The sequence below is a fragment of the Lynx canadensis genome, chromosome B3, assembly GCF_007474595.2.
Source record: "Lynx canadensis isolate LIC74 chromosome B3, mLynCan4.pri.v2, whole genome shotgun sequence".
Lineage (NCBI taxonomy): Eukaryota > Metazoa > Chordata > Mammalia > Carnivora > Felidae > Lynx > Lynx canadensis.
The window spans coordinates 135,035,906-135,050,841 of record NC_044308.2 but is presented as its reverse complement, the minus strand read 5'-3'; the positions used below and the strand labels follow the sequence as shown (position 1 = coordinate 135,050,841).

General features: G+C 55.8%; 1 protein-coding gene across 1 annotated transcript in view; it reads right to left on the bottom strand.

Moving 5' to 3' along the window:
• Window positions 1-14,936, bottom strand: part of RIN3 (Ras and Rab interactor 3) — a 125,142-nt gene that overhangs the window by 26,719 nt on the left and 83,487 nt on the right. Inside the window, exons 5-7 of the mRNA XM_030319824.1 lie at window positions 9,661-9,752; window positions 1,490-1,889; window positions 329-1,443 (exon numbers count right to left, since the gene is read on the bottom strand). Of these exons, the coding sequence (XP_030175684.1) occupies window positions 329-1,443; window positions 1,490-1,889; window positions 9,661-9,752 (1,607 nt within the window). The remainder of the gene's footprint in view (window positions 1-328; window positions 1,444-1,489; window positions 1,890-9,660; window positions 9,753-14,936) is intronic.

The window sequence follows — 14,936 nt, the reverse complement described above, 5'->3', positions numbered from 1 at the left end:
TGGCCCGTGCCCTCTGGGGGCCCGGCATCTCTGAGAGCCACCAGACCTGCGGAGACTGCTCTGGCCCTCCGCAGCCACGTTTGTTTGTACCTCTTTTGCCTCCAACTGCTCCTCGTGACTCGTCTCCCTAAGAAAATCAGGAGCACCTGGGCGGGCAGGGGGCGCGGGGAGGTCCCGCCGGCCTCGTATGTGGCTGGGGTTCTCCCACCGTCTACCTGGCCCAAGGGCAGAACTCGGAACGGCAGAGGGGTTCGTTCACGGAAAGGGTGGATTGTCTGGAATCGGCCCTCCCTGCTGCCCGTGCCCGGCCCCCCTGCCCGGGACTGACCTAGCTCCTCCTCGGAGTGCAGGGTGGGGTCCACCAGGGCCTTGAGCTCGGTGCTCTGCAACAGGTAGCTCTTGAGCTGGGTCATCATGGTGCGGATCTCCTGCAGCATCTCGGTGCTGGAGGTCTGGCGTGCCATCATCTCCAGGCTGTAAACTTTGTAGTCCTGCACCAGGTTTCCGAAGTACGAGGCCTTGTCCTGGGCCAGCTCCACCACCTTCTTGTACAGCTTGCGGTTGTTGGAGAGGAAGGCGTGGAAGACATTGGTGAAGCTCGCGAAGCTGAGGCGGTGGCGTGCCTTGCCCAGGACCGCCGAGGGCTTCTTCTTCCCGCCGGAGCTGCCGAAGTGTTCTAGCTCCTCCTCCGTGCTGCTGGTGGAGTAGGAGTCCTGGTCTGTGGCCGAGGCGGGCACTCCCAAACTGTCCGCGAGCGAGGCCAGGGAGCCCTTGAACTCTGGAGAGCTCTGGGGTCGGGCACCGGTCTGGGCGTGCGGGCTCTGAGTCCTGGTCTGGGGGTCGGGGCTTTGGCCTCCTCTGGACGGACCGGGTGTGGGTTTCTCACGGGCTTCCTCCTTCGTGGGAGGCTCCGTGCTCTCCGAGGGGCTCGCGAGGCCCGAGGCCAGCTGCTGGGAGATCCGTCTCCTCCTGGGGGGCGGGACTGGGGGTTGCCGGATCTTCCTCGGCGGCTCTGGCATGCTGCCCGGATCACTGGCCTTGGCCACCGCTTCCTGACCTTGCTCTTTGGTCCTCGGAGGCCGCTCCCCAGGACTGTCTGAAGTCCCCCAGGGAGGCAGGCTGAGTGTGGATGCCCTACAAAGACCCAGCTGGTCCCCCTCTGCTGCCATCCCCCTGTCCGCCTTCCCTGCACTCTGGTCCTCCAGGGAGACCTTCTCAGAGATGCGGCGTCTGGGAGGAGCCGCCGGGAGGTTCTTCTTCACGGGTGTCGGAGGGGCAGGGGTCTGCGGCAAGGGGCTAGGGGGCGGCCCTGGCTTCACGTCTTCCTCCCTGAGGGGGCCCAGGCCTGTGGGAGGGCGTGGAGACCTCTCACAGGCTGCCATGGGTGGCTGGCTTGGAGGGTCTGGGGGGCCTGGGGCATGGGGTGCAGGGTGGGGGGCAGAGGCTGGGGGCGTGGGGGGAAGGGGCTCTGGAGGGGGGGGGAGCAGCCACTGGGGGGGAAGCGGGCAAAGGACAGGCCAGAGCAGGAGCAGGAGCAGGGGCTGGAGGAGGCCGGAGGGGGCCGGAGGGATGGAGAGGGGGTGCCGGGGGAGGGGGTGCTGGGCGGCGAGGGGCCCACTTGGAGGTGGGAGGCAACGGGCGTGAGGGACAGCTCTCAGGGGGTGGCTGGTCGGCAGGCAGGGCACCGCCACCGCAGTCCTCGATGAAAATAGGATTCACAAACCACAGGCGGTCATTTCCTACGGACAGCTCGATTTCACATGAGCAGTTTTCGTAATGGGCGCTGGGCTTGAGGCTGGAGGCTGGCGGTGCTCCGGGGGCTGGGTCTCTCGGGGGCTCCGCTGGGCTCCCACCTCCTCGCCGGGGGTTCAGCGAGGAGTCCCAGAAGCCTGCAGAAACGAGAGAGGGAGAGGCTGGTCAGTCCCAAGGCCGGGCCCCCTACCTGCCCGATGGCGTCAGTGGGCGGGGTGGGGGGGCAGGGCCGGTCACAGCATTTGCTTCACTGCTCCGATGGCTGTTTCCCCTCCTGGGCTGTTTTAAACCTCTCCCACCACTTCCTGCCTCGAGAGGGGAAGCCCGGCTTGATCCTCCCAGGCGCTGCTGGGGTGGGGCCGGGACACGGCGGTGGCAGGCAGGGCTCCAGTTCTGCCCCTTGGAGTGAGAGAGCCCCCCACGGAGGGCACCAATGGATCGGGGTGCAGGCATGGGTGGGGGGACAGAAGGCAAGGAGGTCTGCAGCCGACCAGCTGGGTGCCCTGGGGCAGGTGACGTGACCTTACCAGGCCTCTGCCTGGTCATCTTTAGAACGGAGGTCCCCACAGGGAAGGGGCTTTGGGCCTGTCCCGGCCACCGCGGTTGGTTGTGCGCAGGGAGAACGAAGCACACACCGTGGCCTGTGAACTCAGACCTGACCATCCAAATGGGGGACACCCGCCCACTGCAGAATGCTTCTGTCAATCTCCGTGTTAAAATAGGAAAATGGCCCACGCCCTGCATTTGTGTATCTGTGTGTGTGTGTGTGCGTGTGTGTGTGTGTGTGTGTGTGTGTGGTGAAGGGGGTGGGTCAGAAAGCAGGGGATCCTCCACTGCTGGCTGGCTTCCAGCACACGCCTCTCTCCTGACCCACCCCTCACGGACAGCCCACGGCCGTGACCACCAACGCAGGCCCGGCCCGATCCAGATGTGGTTGGTCCACGCCAGGCTTGTTCTGGGTAACGGGTTTGGAACGTCCCAGCTGAGAGGGCACGGGGGGTTGGCTAGCTCAGGAGTCCTTGGGTACCAAGCCCTGTGGAGAATCTGAGAGAAGCTTGGGCTCCTTCGAAAAAGGGCACAGGGGCACAATGTTTTGAGCACAATTTCAGATGGTCTGCAGGCCACGCTAGACTCACTCCAGCTGCTCCTCCTGGATAACAGCGGGGACTCTAGTCTGTTTATTTTTGAGAGAGAGAGAAAGCGGACAAGGGGGAGAGAGAGAGGGGGACAGGATCCGAAGCAGCCTCTGTGCTGACAGCAGGGAGCCTGATGTGGGGCTCAAACTCACACACGGTGAGATCCTGACCTGAGCTGAAGTCGGATGCTCAACTGATTGAGCCACCCAGGCACCCCCTCTTTTCGAAAAAAAATTTTTTTTCAGCCTGTTAATGTTAGACACTGATAGTGCACCGTCCCTTGTTAACGATGGGGCCAGGGCTCCAGCCTCCCGTCCTAGAGCTCTTACCTTCTGGGAGGGATTCATCGGTAAGAAAAGTACCAAAAATAACATCAAGAACAATAACAGGTGCAAACACGTCTTGGGTTCTGGCTGTGTGGGCCTCTTGCTTTACACGGACCATCCCACTGATGCCTGACCACAGGCCTCCGGTGTGAGTCCTAATATTGTCCCCATATCACACGAAGATGAGAGACCCAGAGAGATTCAACAACTGCCCAAGGTCACAGGTTGGTGAGTGGAGGAACTGGGATTTGAACCAGGTCAGGCTAGTTCTGAAGCCTGTGTGCTCACCCCCCGTGGTATGTGCCTTCCTTCGTAGGAACTTGCGACACTTCCCAGGGTCAGAGTGATAGGGTGGTGTGCACCCCAGAACTGGCGATGTGGTAAGAACACAACAGCCTCTTGAGGGTGAAAGAAAGAGGCCACCACAAGAGGCTGGCAGGACAATGGGGCTGCCGGGACACTGACTGAAAGCGAGTGTGTGCATCAGGAAGGAGAGCAGGGCTCCCGGTTCAGCCCCATCCTGGGCAGAGACCCCGTGTCGGGCATCCTGAGTGTCGCGGCCAGCTGTCTCCACAGTAACAAGGGCGACAGACTTTCACGTGACCGTTCCCCATTTGCCAAGCCCTGCGTACATCACAGTCCCTGCCTGAGGACATGGGGTGCCCGGGGTGGACGGGAGCCTCTGGGCTCTCTCACGTCCGGGGTGGGATGCTCCTCACGACCGTCTGGGCCCTGCACTTGGCTCTCTTGGGCAGCTACTGACCTCGCCGTGACTGATCCGCTCCCCCGGGGTGCTTCACACCAAGCACACAGATGTTCTGGCCCCGAGAGGCGAGCATCGGAAGCGCCGAGCCCTGACTACACAGGACCAGTAGAGAGTCATCTCTTCTGGAAGAATTCCCAGCAAAGAGAAGCCAGTCTGGCTCAAGGGTGAACTGGCAGCCACCCCACAAGTGAGCTGAGGTCCCTGATGCTCACCACCAAGTTCTCTGAAGACCTTCCTTTGGGTGAAGATGGTGGTCATAGGCTAGATGGTGAACACAACTGTCACCGATGCCTGGACGTTCTCGTCATTGCTGTCTTAGATCGTGGCCATAGCCTGCCCACAGCCCCATCCAGTTTCCTCCTTGGGACACCATGTTGGGCTTGGTTGCTCTTTGTTCAGAATCACTGCCGACCCTTTACTTTTTTTTTTAATGTTGGTTTATTTTGAGAGAGAGAGCGAGAGAGCGAGAGCGAGAGCGCGTGAATGGGCAAGGAGGGGAGGGGCAGAGAAAGAGGGAGAGAGAGAATCCCAAGCAGGCTCTGGGCTGTCAGTGCAGAGCCCAATGTGGGACTCCATGCCCCTAACCGTGAGATCATGACCTGAGCAGAAATCACGAGTCAGACATTAACCGAGTTCTCTGCCAGCCCTTCAGGTTGGCATTCGAGGCCTATGGGATCTGGCACTGTGCATCTTTTCCAACTTCACCCACTCGCTTCTTCCTGAACGTGTCACGGGCTGCCCCACCTTAAGGTCTTGGCTAATGCTGTGCCCTCTGCTTGGAATTCTTTTCCTAACCTCCCCACCTGGCAAACTCATACTATCTGTCACGACTCAGGTCGACAGCCTGCCTCAGCATAGCAAGGTGGGTCCATCATGCACAGAAGAAAAAAAAAAAAAAAAGGACACATTTTCCAGCACTCAGATGTAGATTCTGGCAGGAACAGACATTGGGGTTCAGAACGACAGGCCTGGGTGACTAAGGACTGCTCCCCTGCCCCTAAGCTAGGCCTGGTGGCTACGCTCTGGCAGAGCAGAGGCCTCAGAGCCAAGGCCACTCTGGGGGTGGGGGGAAGCTGGGACCTGAGGATCTGTATCTTAGGGTCTGGGGGCCTGTTAGGGAACCACAGAAGCAGCACAGGCCTCTGTGCTGGAAAAAAAAAAAGGAAGTAGGTAACTTTCTCTGTAGCCTGCAGAATGCCAAGGCCAGAGGAGAACCGGAACACCGTCGTGCAATGCCAGCGGTTGGCAAAGCTGGGGGCGCTTGTGCCCGCTGGCGTCCTGCCAAGCCCTGGCTCAGCGGCCGGAGATCCCCTGAGCACCCGTATCTTCACGGCCTCTGGGCTGCTGCAGACTGAGGCAGGCGCTTTGCCGGCCCTGTAGCATCCTACAGCTCGGCCGGGGACGCCTCTCACCAGGTGCCCACTCCTACGATCCTCAGAGGGGCTGGGCCGGGCCAGGCCGGGTCCTGGGCTGTAGGCTCTGAGGGCAAAGATGGTGAAGGTTTCACCCTTGGGCGGGCGGGGGGGGGGGGGGCGGACTCGTGGCAGGGCAGAGAGGGGATGAGTAAATGCAGCAAAGCAGTCCAGATGTCATGGAAACAGCCTGAAAGTCCTCCGAGTTTAGCGAATCACTGTTTGATAGGCTGTTGGACAGTCATTCACACGTGACTTTTCACTGAATTTTTAATAACTAGGAAATTTCACATTGTATAATGTAAAGGAAAAAGCAAATTACATGCAAATTTGGGAGAGCTATAGAACATGTGCTTTCTCTGAACATATTTTAAAAATATTAAGCATAGCGGGTTCCTGGGTGGCTCAGTCGGTTAAGCATCAGACTTCAGCTCAGGTCATGATCTTGCAGTTCGTGAGTTTGAGCCCCGTGTCGGGCTCTGCGCTGGCAGCTCGGAGCCTGCTTGGGATTCTCTCTCTCCTCCACTCTCTCTCTCTGCCCCTCCCCAACTTGTGCTCTCTCTCTCTCTCTCTCTCTCAAAATAAATAAATACACTTTAAAAAATATATTAAGCATATATAGATTGCAAGCGTGTCTGAGAACCTCTACAAATCTGACCCCTGGTTGCCATTAAGTACTTGCTCTAGGTTCCCCTTGTGCTAAGAATCAAATGCATGCAGTTTAATCCCCATGTCAGCTTTGTGGCCCCAAGACAACCCCTCTGCAGCCTGGCTTCCTATTAAACGCCAGCCTTTCCAAGGCCAAACCTGGACTCTCTTACGTCAGTTCATGAGCTACAAGCACCCGCTCTGGGCCACCACGTGGTGCTGACCCTGCAAATAATATCTCTGTCTTGGCAACATCACCCCTGCCTGAGCACCAGGGCTTTGCTGGGAATTGGATTTTTATCACATTCTACTCACTGTGTAAAAAGTGAGTAGAATGCCAAAAAAATTACATTGCAGACACTTGGTGATAGGAGGAAACACACACAGCCTCACAACTTCTTCCAACTGCAAGGTCAGCGGGTGGCATGAGGCTGGCACCAGGGCCCGGCCCGGGGGAGGCAGGGGGTGTTGTCGGGGAGCAGGGACCCGCGGTTAGGGAGGAAGCCAGCGAGGCAGCTGCTGCTGCCCGCAAAGCCTGGCTGGCCTTTTGCTCTGTTTCTTGGAGACTCCTCAGTGTCCCTTCACGAAGTCCCCTTTCATCTCTGCCAGTTTGAGGGGGCTTCAGGTCTTTGTCATGAGAATGCCTTGCCTGGAATAATGAGATGCTGGGGGCACAGTGCCCGGCGCATCCGGGCTCTTGGCAAAGCTGCTCCCTGCGTATTTGGTATCATCGTTACGGGTGAAGGTCGGGAGGCCTACAGCTGCCCATCTCAGAGGCACCTCTGGCCTGTGAAGGCATGTGCACTTTGGGCTCTGGGTCTCTGTCCATTCTGGGCATGGCCTGAAAAGTTAACCCTTCCTTGGCCACAGGGAAAAGTGATTCTGGAGGCCTTGCTTTGCATTACAGCCTCTAGGGGGCGCCAGGTCTGACCAGAACCCTCCAGTTCCCAGGCTGCCGCGCACCCGGGTTCCATTTCAATCCGCTTCTCAGGGAAGCAGGTGCTGACAGACGAATCTGAAATGCTACTGTCCTCCTAGACGGCAACCTCTCTTCTCCACTTCCGTAAGGTGCCTGAGGTCGAGCAATCCCCGGACAGAAGGGTTTGTCTCTTCCAGAAAGGAATGTGCCTCTACCCAGGGGAGAAGATTCTTTTAAACACAGTGTGTGTCTAGGGTTTAGTGGGGGCAGCCATGTTCCTCCAGGTGAGCAAAACCTTTGGGGAGCCCCTGGACACCTGCCTGTTGTGTAATCCCTACCAGTTTTTTTTTTTTTTCTTTTCACAATCTAAGTGCCTGACTTAAGCTTTAATTGCTGAGGTATCCATTCCAAAGGGGCATCCTTCAACGGTATTTTGAATAAACACGTCGCCAGTCACAAGACTAGATAACAGCCAGGCGGCCTTCCTCCACTGAGGCTCCTTTGTTCTAGAGATCTTGGTTGATTTAGACAGCTGACCATTTGGGCCACTTTTATTTTCTCTCTTCCTGCACATTAAATTTCCCTCTCATAGTTTGTTTGAAAGAGAGAGAGAGAGAGAGAGAGCTCACACACCCATGCATGCATAAGCAGGTAAGGGGCAGGGGGAGAGACAGGATCTCAAGCAGGCTCCACACCCAGAGTGGGAGTGGGGCTCCATCCCGTGACCCTGGGATCATGACCTGAGCTGAAATCAAGAGTCCGAAGCTTAACCGACTGAATCACCCAGGAGCCCCATCCCCCCTCATGTTTTAAATTCACCAAGTAAGAGTGAGCCTGTGAAACCCTAGGTTTCCACTGTCAAGCTCCAAAAAAGCAGAACCCCCGGCCCACGTGTGCTTTCTCCCCATGACCTCACTGTGGGGCCCCAGGGGTGCTATGTAGTTTCTAGGTCTTGTAAGCAATAAACCTTTCTTTTTCTTCTTTTCAAATTTTTATTTAAATTCTAGTTGAAAAAAAAAATTTAAAAAAAAAAAAAAAAGGGGCGCCTGGGTGGCGCAGTCAGTTAAGCGTCCGACTTCGGCCAGGTCACGATCTCGCAGTGCGTGAGTTCGAGCCCCGCGTCAGGCTCTGGGCCGATGGCTCGGAGCCTGGAGCGTGTTTCCGATTCTATGTCTCCCTCTCTCTCTGCCCCTCCCCCGTTCATGCTCTGTCTCTCTCTGTCCCAAAAATAAATAAACGTTGAAAAAAAAAAATTAAAAAAAAAAAAAATTCTAGCTAGTTACCGTACAGAGCAATATTGGTTTCAGGAGTAGAATTCAGTGATTCATCACTTCCATACAACATCCAGCATTCATCCCAACACGGGCTGTCCTTAGTACCCATCACCCATCTAGCCCATCCCCGCCCCCTCCTTCCATCAAACCCTCAATTTGTTCTCTATCTTTAAGAGAGTCTCTTAATAAACCTTTTATTTCAAAGTCTCCTGATGGTTGTTGCTGAAGGGTGTCTTGCAAACGTAGTAAGAACCACAAGGGCCGGTCCAGCCACAACACTGGTCACTTGTAGGCCGAGACCCGCACACGGCACGGCCTGAACCCCCTGAACCCCACTGTGGGGCCGAGGGCTGGAGCAGGCAGACCCCTCCCGTCAGAAGAAAACCTCTCCAGATGCAGCCCGTGCGTCTCACTTTCCCTGCTGACTTGGCCTCGGACTGGCCCCTGACTGCTTGCTGCAAACCTACTGTGAAGGCCATGGGGTGCAGGTGAGGGGCAGTGGACAGGTCGTGCTTGGAGTCAGAAAGCCCTCGGCACATACCCCAGCTTTGTTCCTTCTGCCTGGGCCACCTTGGACAAGCTTCTCAGCTGTGCTCAGTCAGACTTGATTTTGTATTTTTTTTTTTTTTTAATTTGAGAGAGAGAGAGAGAGAGAGAGAGAGAGAGCGTGCGCATGAGCAGGAGAGGGCAGAGAGACGGAGACAGAAGAATCTGAAGCAGGCGCCAGGCTCTGTGCTGACAGCTCAGTCCGACGCGGGGCTTGAACTCACGAACAGTGAGACCACGACCTGAGCCGAAATCAAGAGTCAGATGCTTAAATGACTGAGCCACCCAGGCGCCCCGATTTTGTGTCTTTGAAATGGGGACACAAGGATTACATGAGACAATGCCAAGCAAGTATGGAGCACTGAAGAGTGTCATTATGCCACTTTAGACCTCAGAGGAGACGTCACTTGGGCTGTGTGAGTTACAAACCTGTTACCCATCCCGCATTCAGCTCACAGTCATGTTCATGCTGCTCTTCTTGCTGGCGAAGCGGGGGAGGCCAGGGGGGCGGCAGGGCTGGTGCCCAGCTCTGGTCAGCGGACAAAGGCCTGGGAGTTTGGCTCGGCCTTTCCCAGAGCCACGTCCTGACTGCGGGTCAGCTTGTGCTGGTCCTGACTGGCCCCGGCTCCCCCAGACCCAATAAGGCTGCGCATCAGACCTTCTGGGTAGCTGTAAAAGGTGCCACTTTGGAAACTCGGAGAGTCTCCGGGCTACGGGGGCTCAGCAGCCAGGGGAGGGGTGGTCCCACGGGAGCTGGGTGGGACTCGGCATCCAGCTTGGCCTCAGCCGAAGGGGCTGCCCCCGTGCATAGGTGAGCAGCAGTCCTGAGGCCCCATTTCCAAAAGCCCTGCCACCTGGCCTGAACCTCGGCGGGGACTTACCCAGGCCCAGGTTGGAGATGGTCTCGAGGTCTGTGAAGCTGTGGGCCTCAAGGATGGCCTGGGGCAGCCTCAGCGTGAAGGGCAGCAAATCTCTGTGGAGACAGGAAAGGTCGGAGGTCACGTCGGGGAGAGGGACCCATGTGTCCATTCCCTGGCCCCACAGCCCATAAAGGAAGCAACCCCGATGGCTGATGGGTCTCCATGAAGACTGGAAGCTTCCCTGGGGGCCCAGGAGCTGAGCCCTGTGGCCGAGGGAGCAACCAGTCGGCTCTAGTCCTGTGCCAGCACTGAGGGACCTGGAGAAATGGGAGACTGTGCTTGGGAGTTGGGGGGGGGTGGGTCACGGCTTCTCCCTGGTTTTCCTGGCCTGTGGGAAGCCCAGGAAGTTTCCTCTACTGGTGCTATTCTGGGTAGTGACCCACCCCTTCCTGCCTGCTCACCATTGTGGGTCCACGCTGAGATGGGCAGTGAGCACACAGTCGGGCTTCCCCTGTGAAGGTTACCAGTTGGCCCCTCCGGGCAGGCCGGGCCTAGACCCAGACTGCACCCTCAGTGCTCATTCCCAACTCCGGCCACCACTATCCCAATCTCTAACTTTGAAGGATGGCGCAATTCATCCCTGTGTTGCCTCAGTTTACCCGGTTGGCTCTCTGGCCTGCCAGCAGGGTTTCCAGCGGCTCCTCGGTCACTGTGTATGTCGTAATGGCCTGCAGAGTCCCTCAGCTCATTTGGTGCCCACCCCTGACCACCAGGACAATCTCCTATGCCCCCTCGCCCCCCTTCTCTGTGTGCTGCTCAAGATGCCGTCGTGGTGGCTGCAGACCACCCCCAGCCTGGGACCCCTGCGTCCACGGCCTTCCCTGGCCTTGGCTCTGTCCCCTGCCTCTCCCGCCAGCTCCTCACTTCTGTACCACAGACCGTTCTCTTGCACTCAGGGGCCTCCTGGCTGCCTCCCAAAAGGGCATGCTCATTTTCCTGTAGGGAGTATGCTTTGCTATGCCGCACCTCTGAGCTTTGCATAGAGGGAAGGCCCCCTCTTCCCCCCGACCATGTCTACTTAGATTCTACACATCCTTTGAGGCTGTGCCATGGAACCCCTCCTTCTCCATGACCCAGTGTTGTTCAAGGACTTCATCTGTCCCCACTCCCTGACACTTCATCCAATTCAACACTTCACCCAGGGGCTGCCTCTTCTAATCCAAGGCAAAGCACCCACAGGATAGAGTGTTTGTTGAGTGAGTATTATGTGCCAGGTACTGAGCTGGGTGTTTGCAGGCTTTGTGTCACATGACATTATTACGATTACGACGACGACGACGACGATGATGATGATGATGGCTGTATCACAGCATGTGGGTGGGTATTAATACCTTTGTATTACTTAACGCTGGATGAGAATCCCATGGGAGGGCTGCTAAAAATGCAGATCCTCAGCTCTACATGCATGGGCTCCCAGGGTCAGGTCTGGGGGTGGGCTAGGAATCCATACACACACACACACACACACACACACACAAAGAGACAGAGTGAGAGAGAGTGTGTGCAGGCTCATGAGCAGGGGAGGGGCAGAGAGAGAGAGAGAGAGAGAGAGAGAGAGAGAGGGACAGAGAGAATCCCAAGCAGGCTCTGTGCTGTCAGTGCAGAGCCCAGTGTGGGGTTCATCCCAGTCACCCTGAGATCATGACCTGAGCTGAAGTCAAGAGTCAGACGCTTAACCAACTGAGCCACCCGGGGGCCCCAAGAATCCATATTTTTCACCAGCTCTCAAGGGGATCCTGATGGACACAGCCTGGGATGGGAATCACAGCCCCCAAAACAAAAGCTATCCATACAAATAAAAATTGAGCGCCTCTCCAGTTGTGTGTATGTGTATGTGTGTACCATTAAGTCCCTTAAAAAGCATTCACAAAAACAGAAATTTGAAAAATGGAATAATGCTCCAATGGAATAAGCATGAATGTTCCAACATGTCCCCCCACACGTGGGTGGGTCAGCCTGTGTACCTCCCAGGGTAGGAGATGCCCGTCCCTAAAGGCCTCTATTCTATTCAGTGGTTTTTGAACGTTTTGACCATGACCGCCAGTAAGAAACACATTTGGCATCTTGATGCAGTGTATATTCCCATGCACACACTCTCTCCCTCACACACGCTCATCCATACACATAACTAAAGCAAGAGTTTAGCAAAACAAGACTTATTCTAACTTATGTGAGACACATTCTGATATTTCCCGGTTTCATTTAAATTTTCCTTTATTTTTTTTTAATGTTTATTTATTTCTGAGACAGAGAGAGACAGAGCATGAGTGGGGGAGGGGCAGAGAGAGAGGGAGACACAGAATCTGAAGCAGGCTCCAGGCTCCGAGCTGTCAGCACAGAGCCCGACGCGGGGCTCGAACTCACAAACCGTGAGATCATGACCTGAGCCAAAGTCGGTTGCTCAACTGACTGAACCACCCATGTGCCCCTAAATTTTCCTTTAAAAGGAGAGCAGTCCTGATCCACTAGATTGATTTTATGATCCCCTCCAGGGTGTTTTCTAACACTAACCACCAATTTTGCAATTTTCCACACACCAACAGGGTGTCCCACGAGTTAATTCCATTCTGGTGCTAATTACTTAGACGTAGTGTAGCCCCCACAGGTAAGGGACTCCGCCCCACCTTCAGAAGCCTGTTGCAAGTCCCGGACCACCTGCACTTCCCAACTGACTGGCTATAACTTGCAGGTTCCCACAGCCCCCTCCTCAGGTTTGACCATTTGCCAGAATGGTGCACAGAACTCAGGGAAATGCTTTCCTTACATTCACCAGTTTATTATAAAGGATACAACTCAGGAACAGCCCAAAGAGGTGCATAGGCAAGGTATGGAGGAAGGGGCGCTGAACTTGGATGCCTCTCTGGGCGCGCCACCCTCCTGGCACCTCAGTGTGTTCAGCAAATGGGAGGTGGGTGGGTGGGGCTGCAAGTCCCAGCCCTCTGAACACTTAGTCTTCCTGGTGACCAGCCCATCCTGAGGCTCCCTGGGGGTCCTGCCTATGTCAGCTCTTGGCACAAACTCAGGTATCACTAAAAGGGGCTCATGATGACTAACAAAAGACACCCTGTCACTCAGAAAATCCCAAGGGTTTTAGGAGCTTTGTGTTGGGAACGGGGACAAAGACCAAAGCAAATATATTTTCGTGTTCTACTATACTCCCATTATAATGGGAGTATAAACAGGATTGAAATAAAAACAGGGAGGGAGACAAAACAGAAGAGACTCATAAATATGGAGAACAAACTGAGGGTGACTGGAGGGCTTGTGGGAGGCGGGATGGGCTAAACAGGTAAGGGGCATTAAGGAATCTACTCCTGAAATCATTGTTTCACTATATGCTAACTAATTTGGATGTAAATTTTAAAAAATAAAAAAAAAAAAATAAACAGGATGGAAAAACACCACATACCAAGCATACTATCTCATTAATGCTAATTTTCTCTTCCTCTGAGGGCTGGGCAACCCTGCCCAGTTCCTGTAAAGCCTCGGGGTGACCTGGGGAATGCTTATTTCCATGGAATGTCCTGGCTTGTGGGAACAATATGTGTCCCCTCAATGCCCCCATAGCACCCCCAGCTCCATCCCAAGAGCCCTTGGGTGACTTTTGTGGTTTTGAAAGTTCATCATTGTAGAGGGAAAAACATGATCTTATTTTGGTAAATTTTTTATTAAAAAATTTTTTGTTTTAATTTTTTTAATGTTTTATTTATTTTTGAGAGAGAGCACACGCGAGTGGGAGAGGGGCAGAGAGAGAGGGGCAGAGAGAGAGAGGGAGACACAGAATCCAAAGCAGGCTCCAGGCTCTGAGCTGTCAGCACAGAGCCCGACGCGGGGCTCGAACTCACAAACCGCAAGATTCATGACCTAAGCTGAAGTCGGACGCTTAACCGACTGAGCCACCCAGGCACCCCAAAACATTTTTGTTTGTTTATTTATTTATTTGACAGAGAGAGAGAGAGAAAGTGCAAGTTGGGGAAAGGTAGAGAGAGAGAGAGAGAGAGAGAGAGAGACAGAGAGAGAGAGAATCCTAAGCAGGCTCTGCACTGTCAGCACAGAGCCCAACACGGGGCTCGATGGTCTCATGAGCCACAAGATCATGACCTGAGCCAAAACGAAGAGTCAGACATTTAACTGACCGAGCCACCCAGGCACCCTACTTTGGTAAACTTTCCAAGTGAGAGAGAGGGAGAAGGTGAAAGCCAGCATGAACTTCGACAGACCCTGCGAAACCCCTAGCTCTGCCAGTCCTAGCTGGGTGTCATTTCCTTCTCAGCTTCCCGGTCTGACGGAGGGGACACGATGCCCTCCCACGGGCTTGTTTTGAGAATTCAATGAGCCGGGGCATAGAAAATGCCGGCAGCGCATGCCAGCACCTAGTGGGGGCTTGTGTGTTTCATTCCTCCTCCTAAAAGCACAGGTCATGGGTGCTTCCCAGCGTGGTCGGGCTCCTTCCCTCTCCGCCGCTCACGGGCACCACCCCCAGGTAAGACCACGGCTCCTGAGCAAGCTGGGAAGGCAACGCCAGAAACAGCTTTCTTCAGAGGCAAAGAGGACCGGCCTACCACCCCGTCCCCCTGGGAAAGGAGGGTGGTAGCTTAGTCACAACATTGTGTAGTCAGGCCCGAGGGTCTCCACCCTTCCTTCCTCATTTCAGCTAATGTCACCCACTTCACGAGGCTAGACGCCTGGCCCCTGGGTGCGCTAAGGATTTGTCCTCGCGGTCCTTGTAAGGGGCTTGGTAGAGTGCCTGGAGCACAGTCAGTGCTCCAGAAAAGATCCAGTGTGTTCACGGCCCTGTTGCCCAGGAGAGCAGCCCCAGCGCCCCCCTGGCTCCTCTGTTCCCTGACTCCCTTCTGCGGTGGCTGTCCCCCCCCCAACCCCTCTCAGTTCCTCCAGCCGGCGCTGGGGCAGGGGCCTCCCCGCAGGCACTGCGTGGCTGCGGTGGCCCTGGGCTGGTCTCCCCTCTCCCCTCCTCCCCTCTGCCATCTGCTGTGGCCACGCAGGTGTGCTAGAGTGCGGCTTGACTGGGAGCAGCGGTGGGGCTCACAGCAGCCGAGGAAGGATGTCCCCACAGCTCCCGGGCTTGGCGTTCGAGTCCTTCCATCTCATCCCCACCCACGTGTCCAGCTCTCCCACACAGCCGTTCCCAAGCTTCCCACCGCCAGTCTTCCCCGCCGTGCGGTGTCCTCTACCTAGAATTCTCTCCCTGCTCTTCCTTGCTTGGTGTCCAGTGTCAC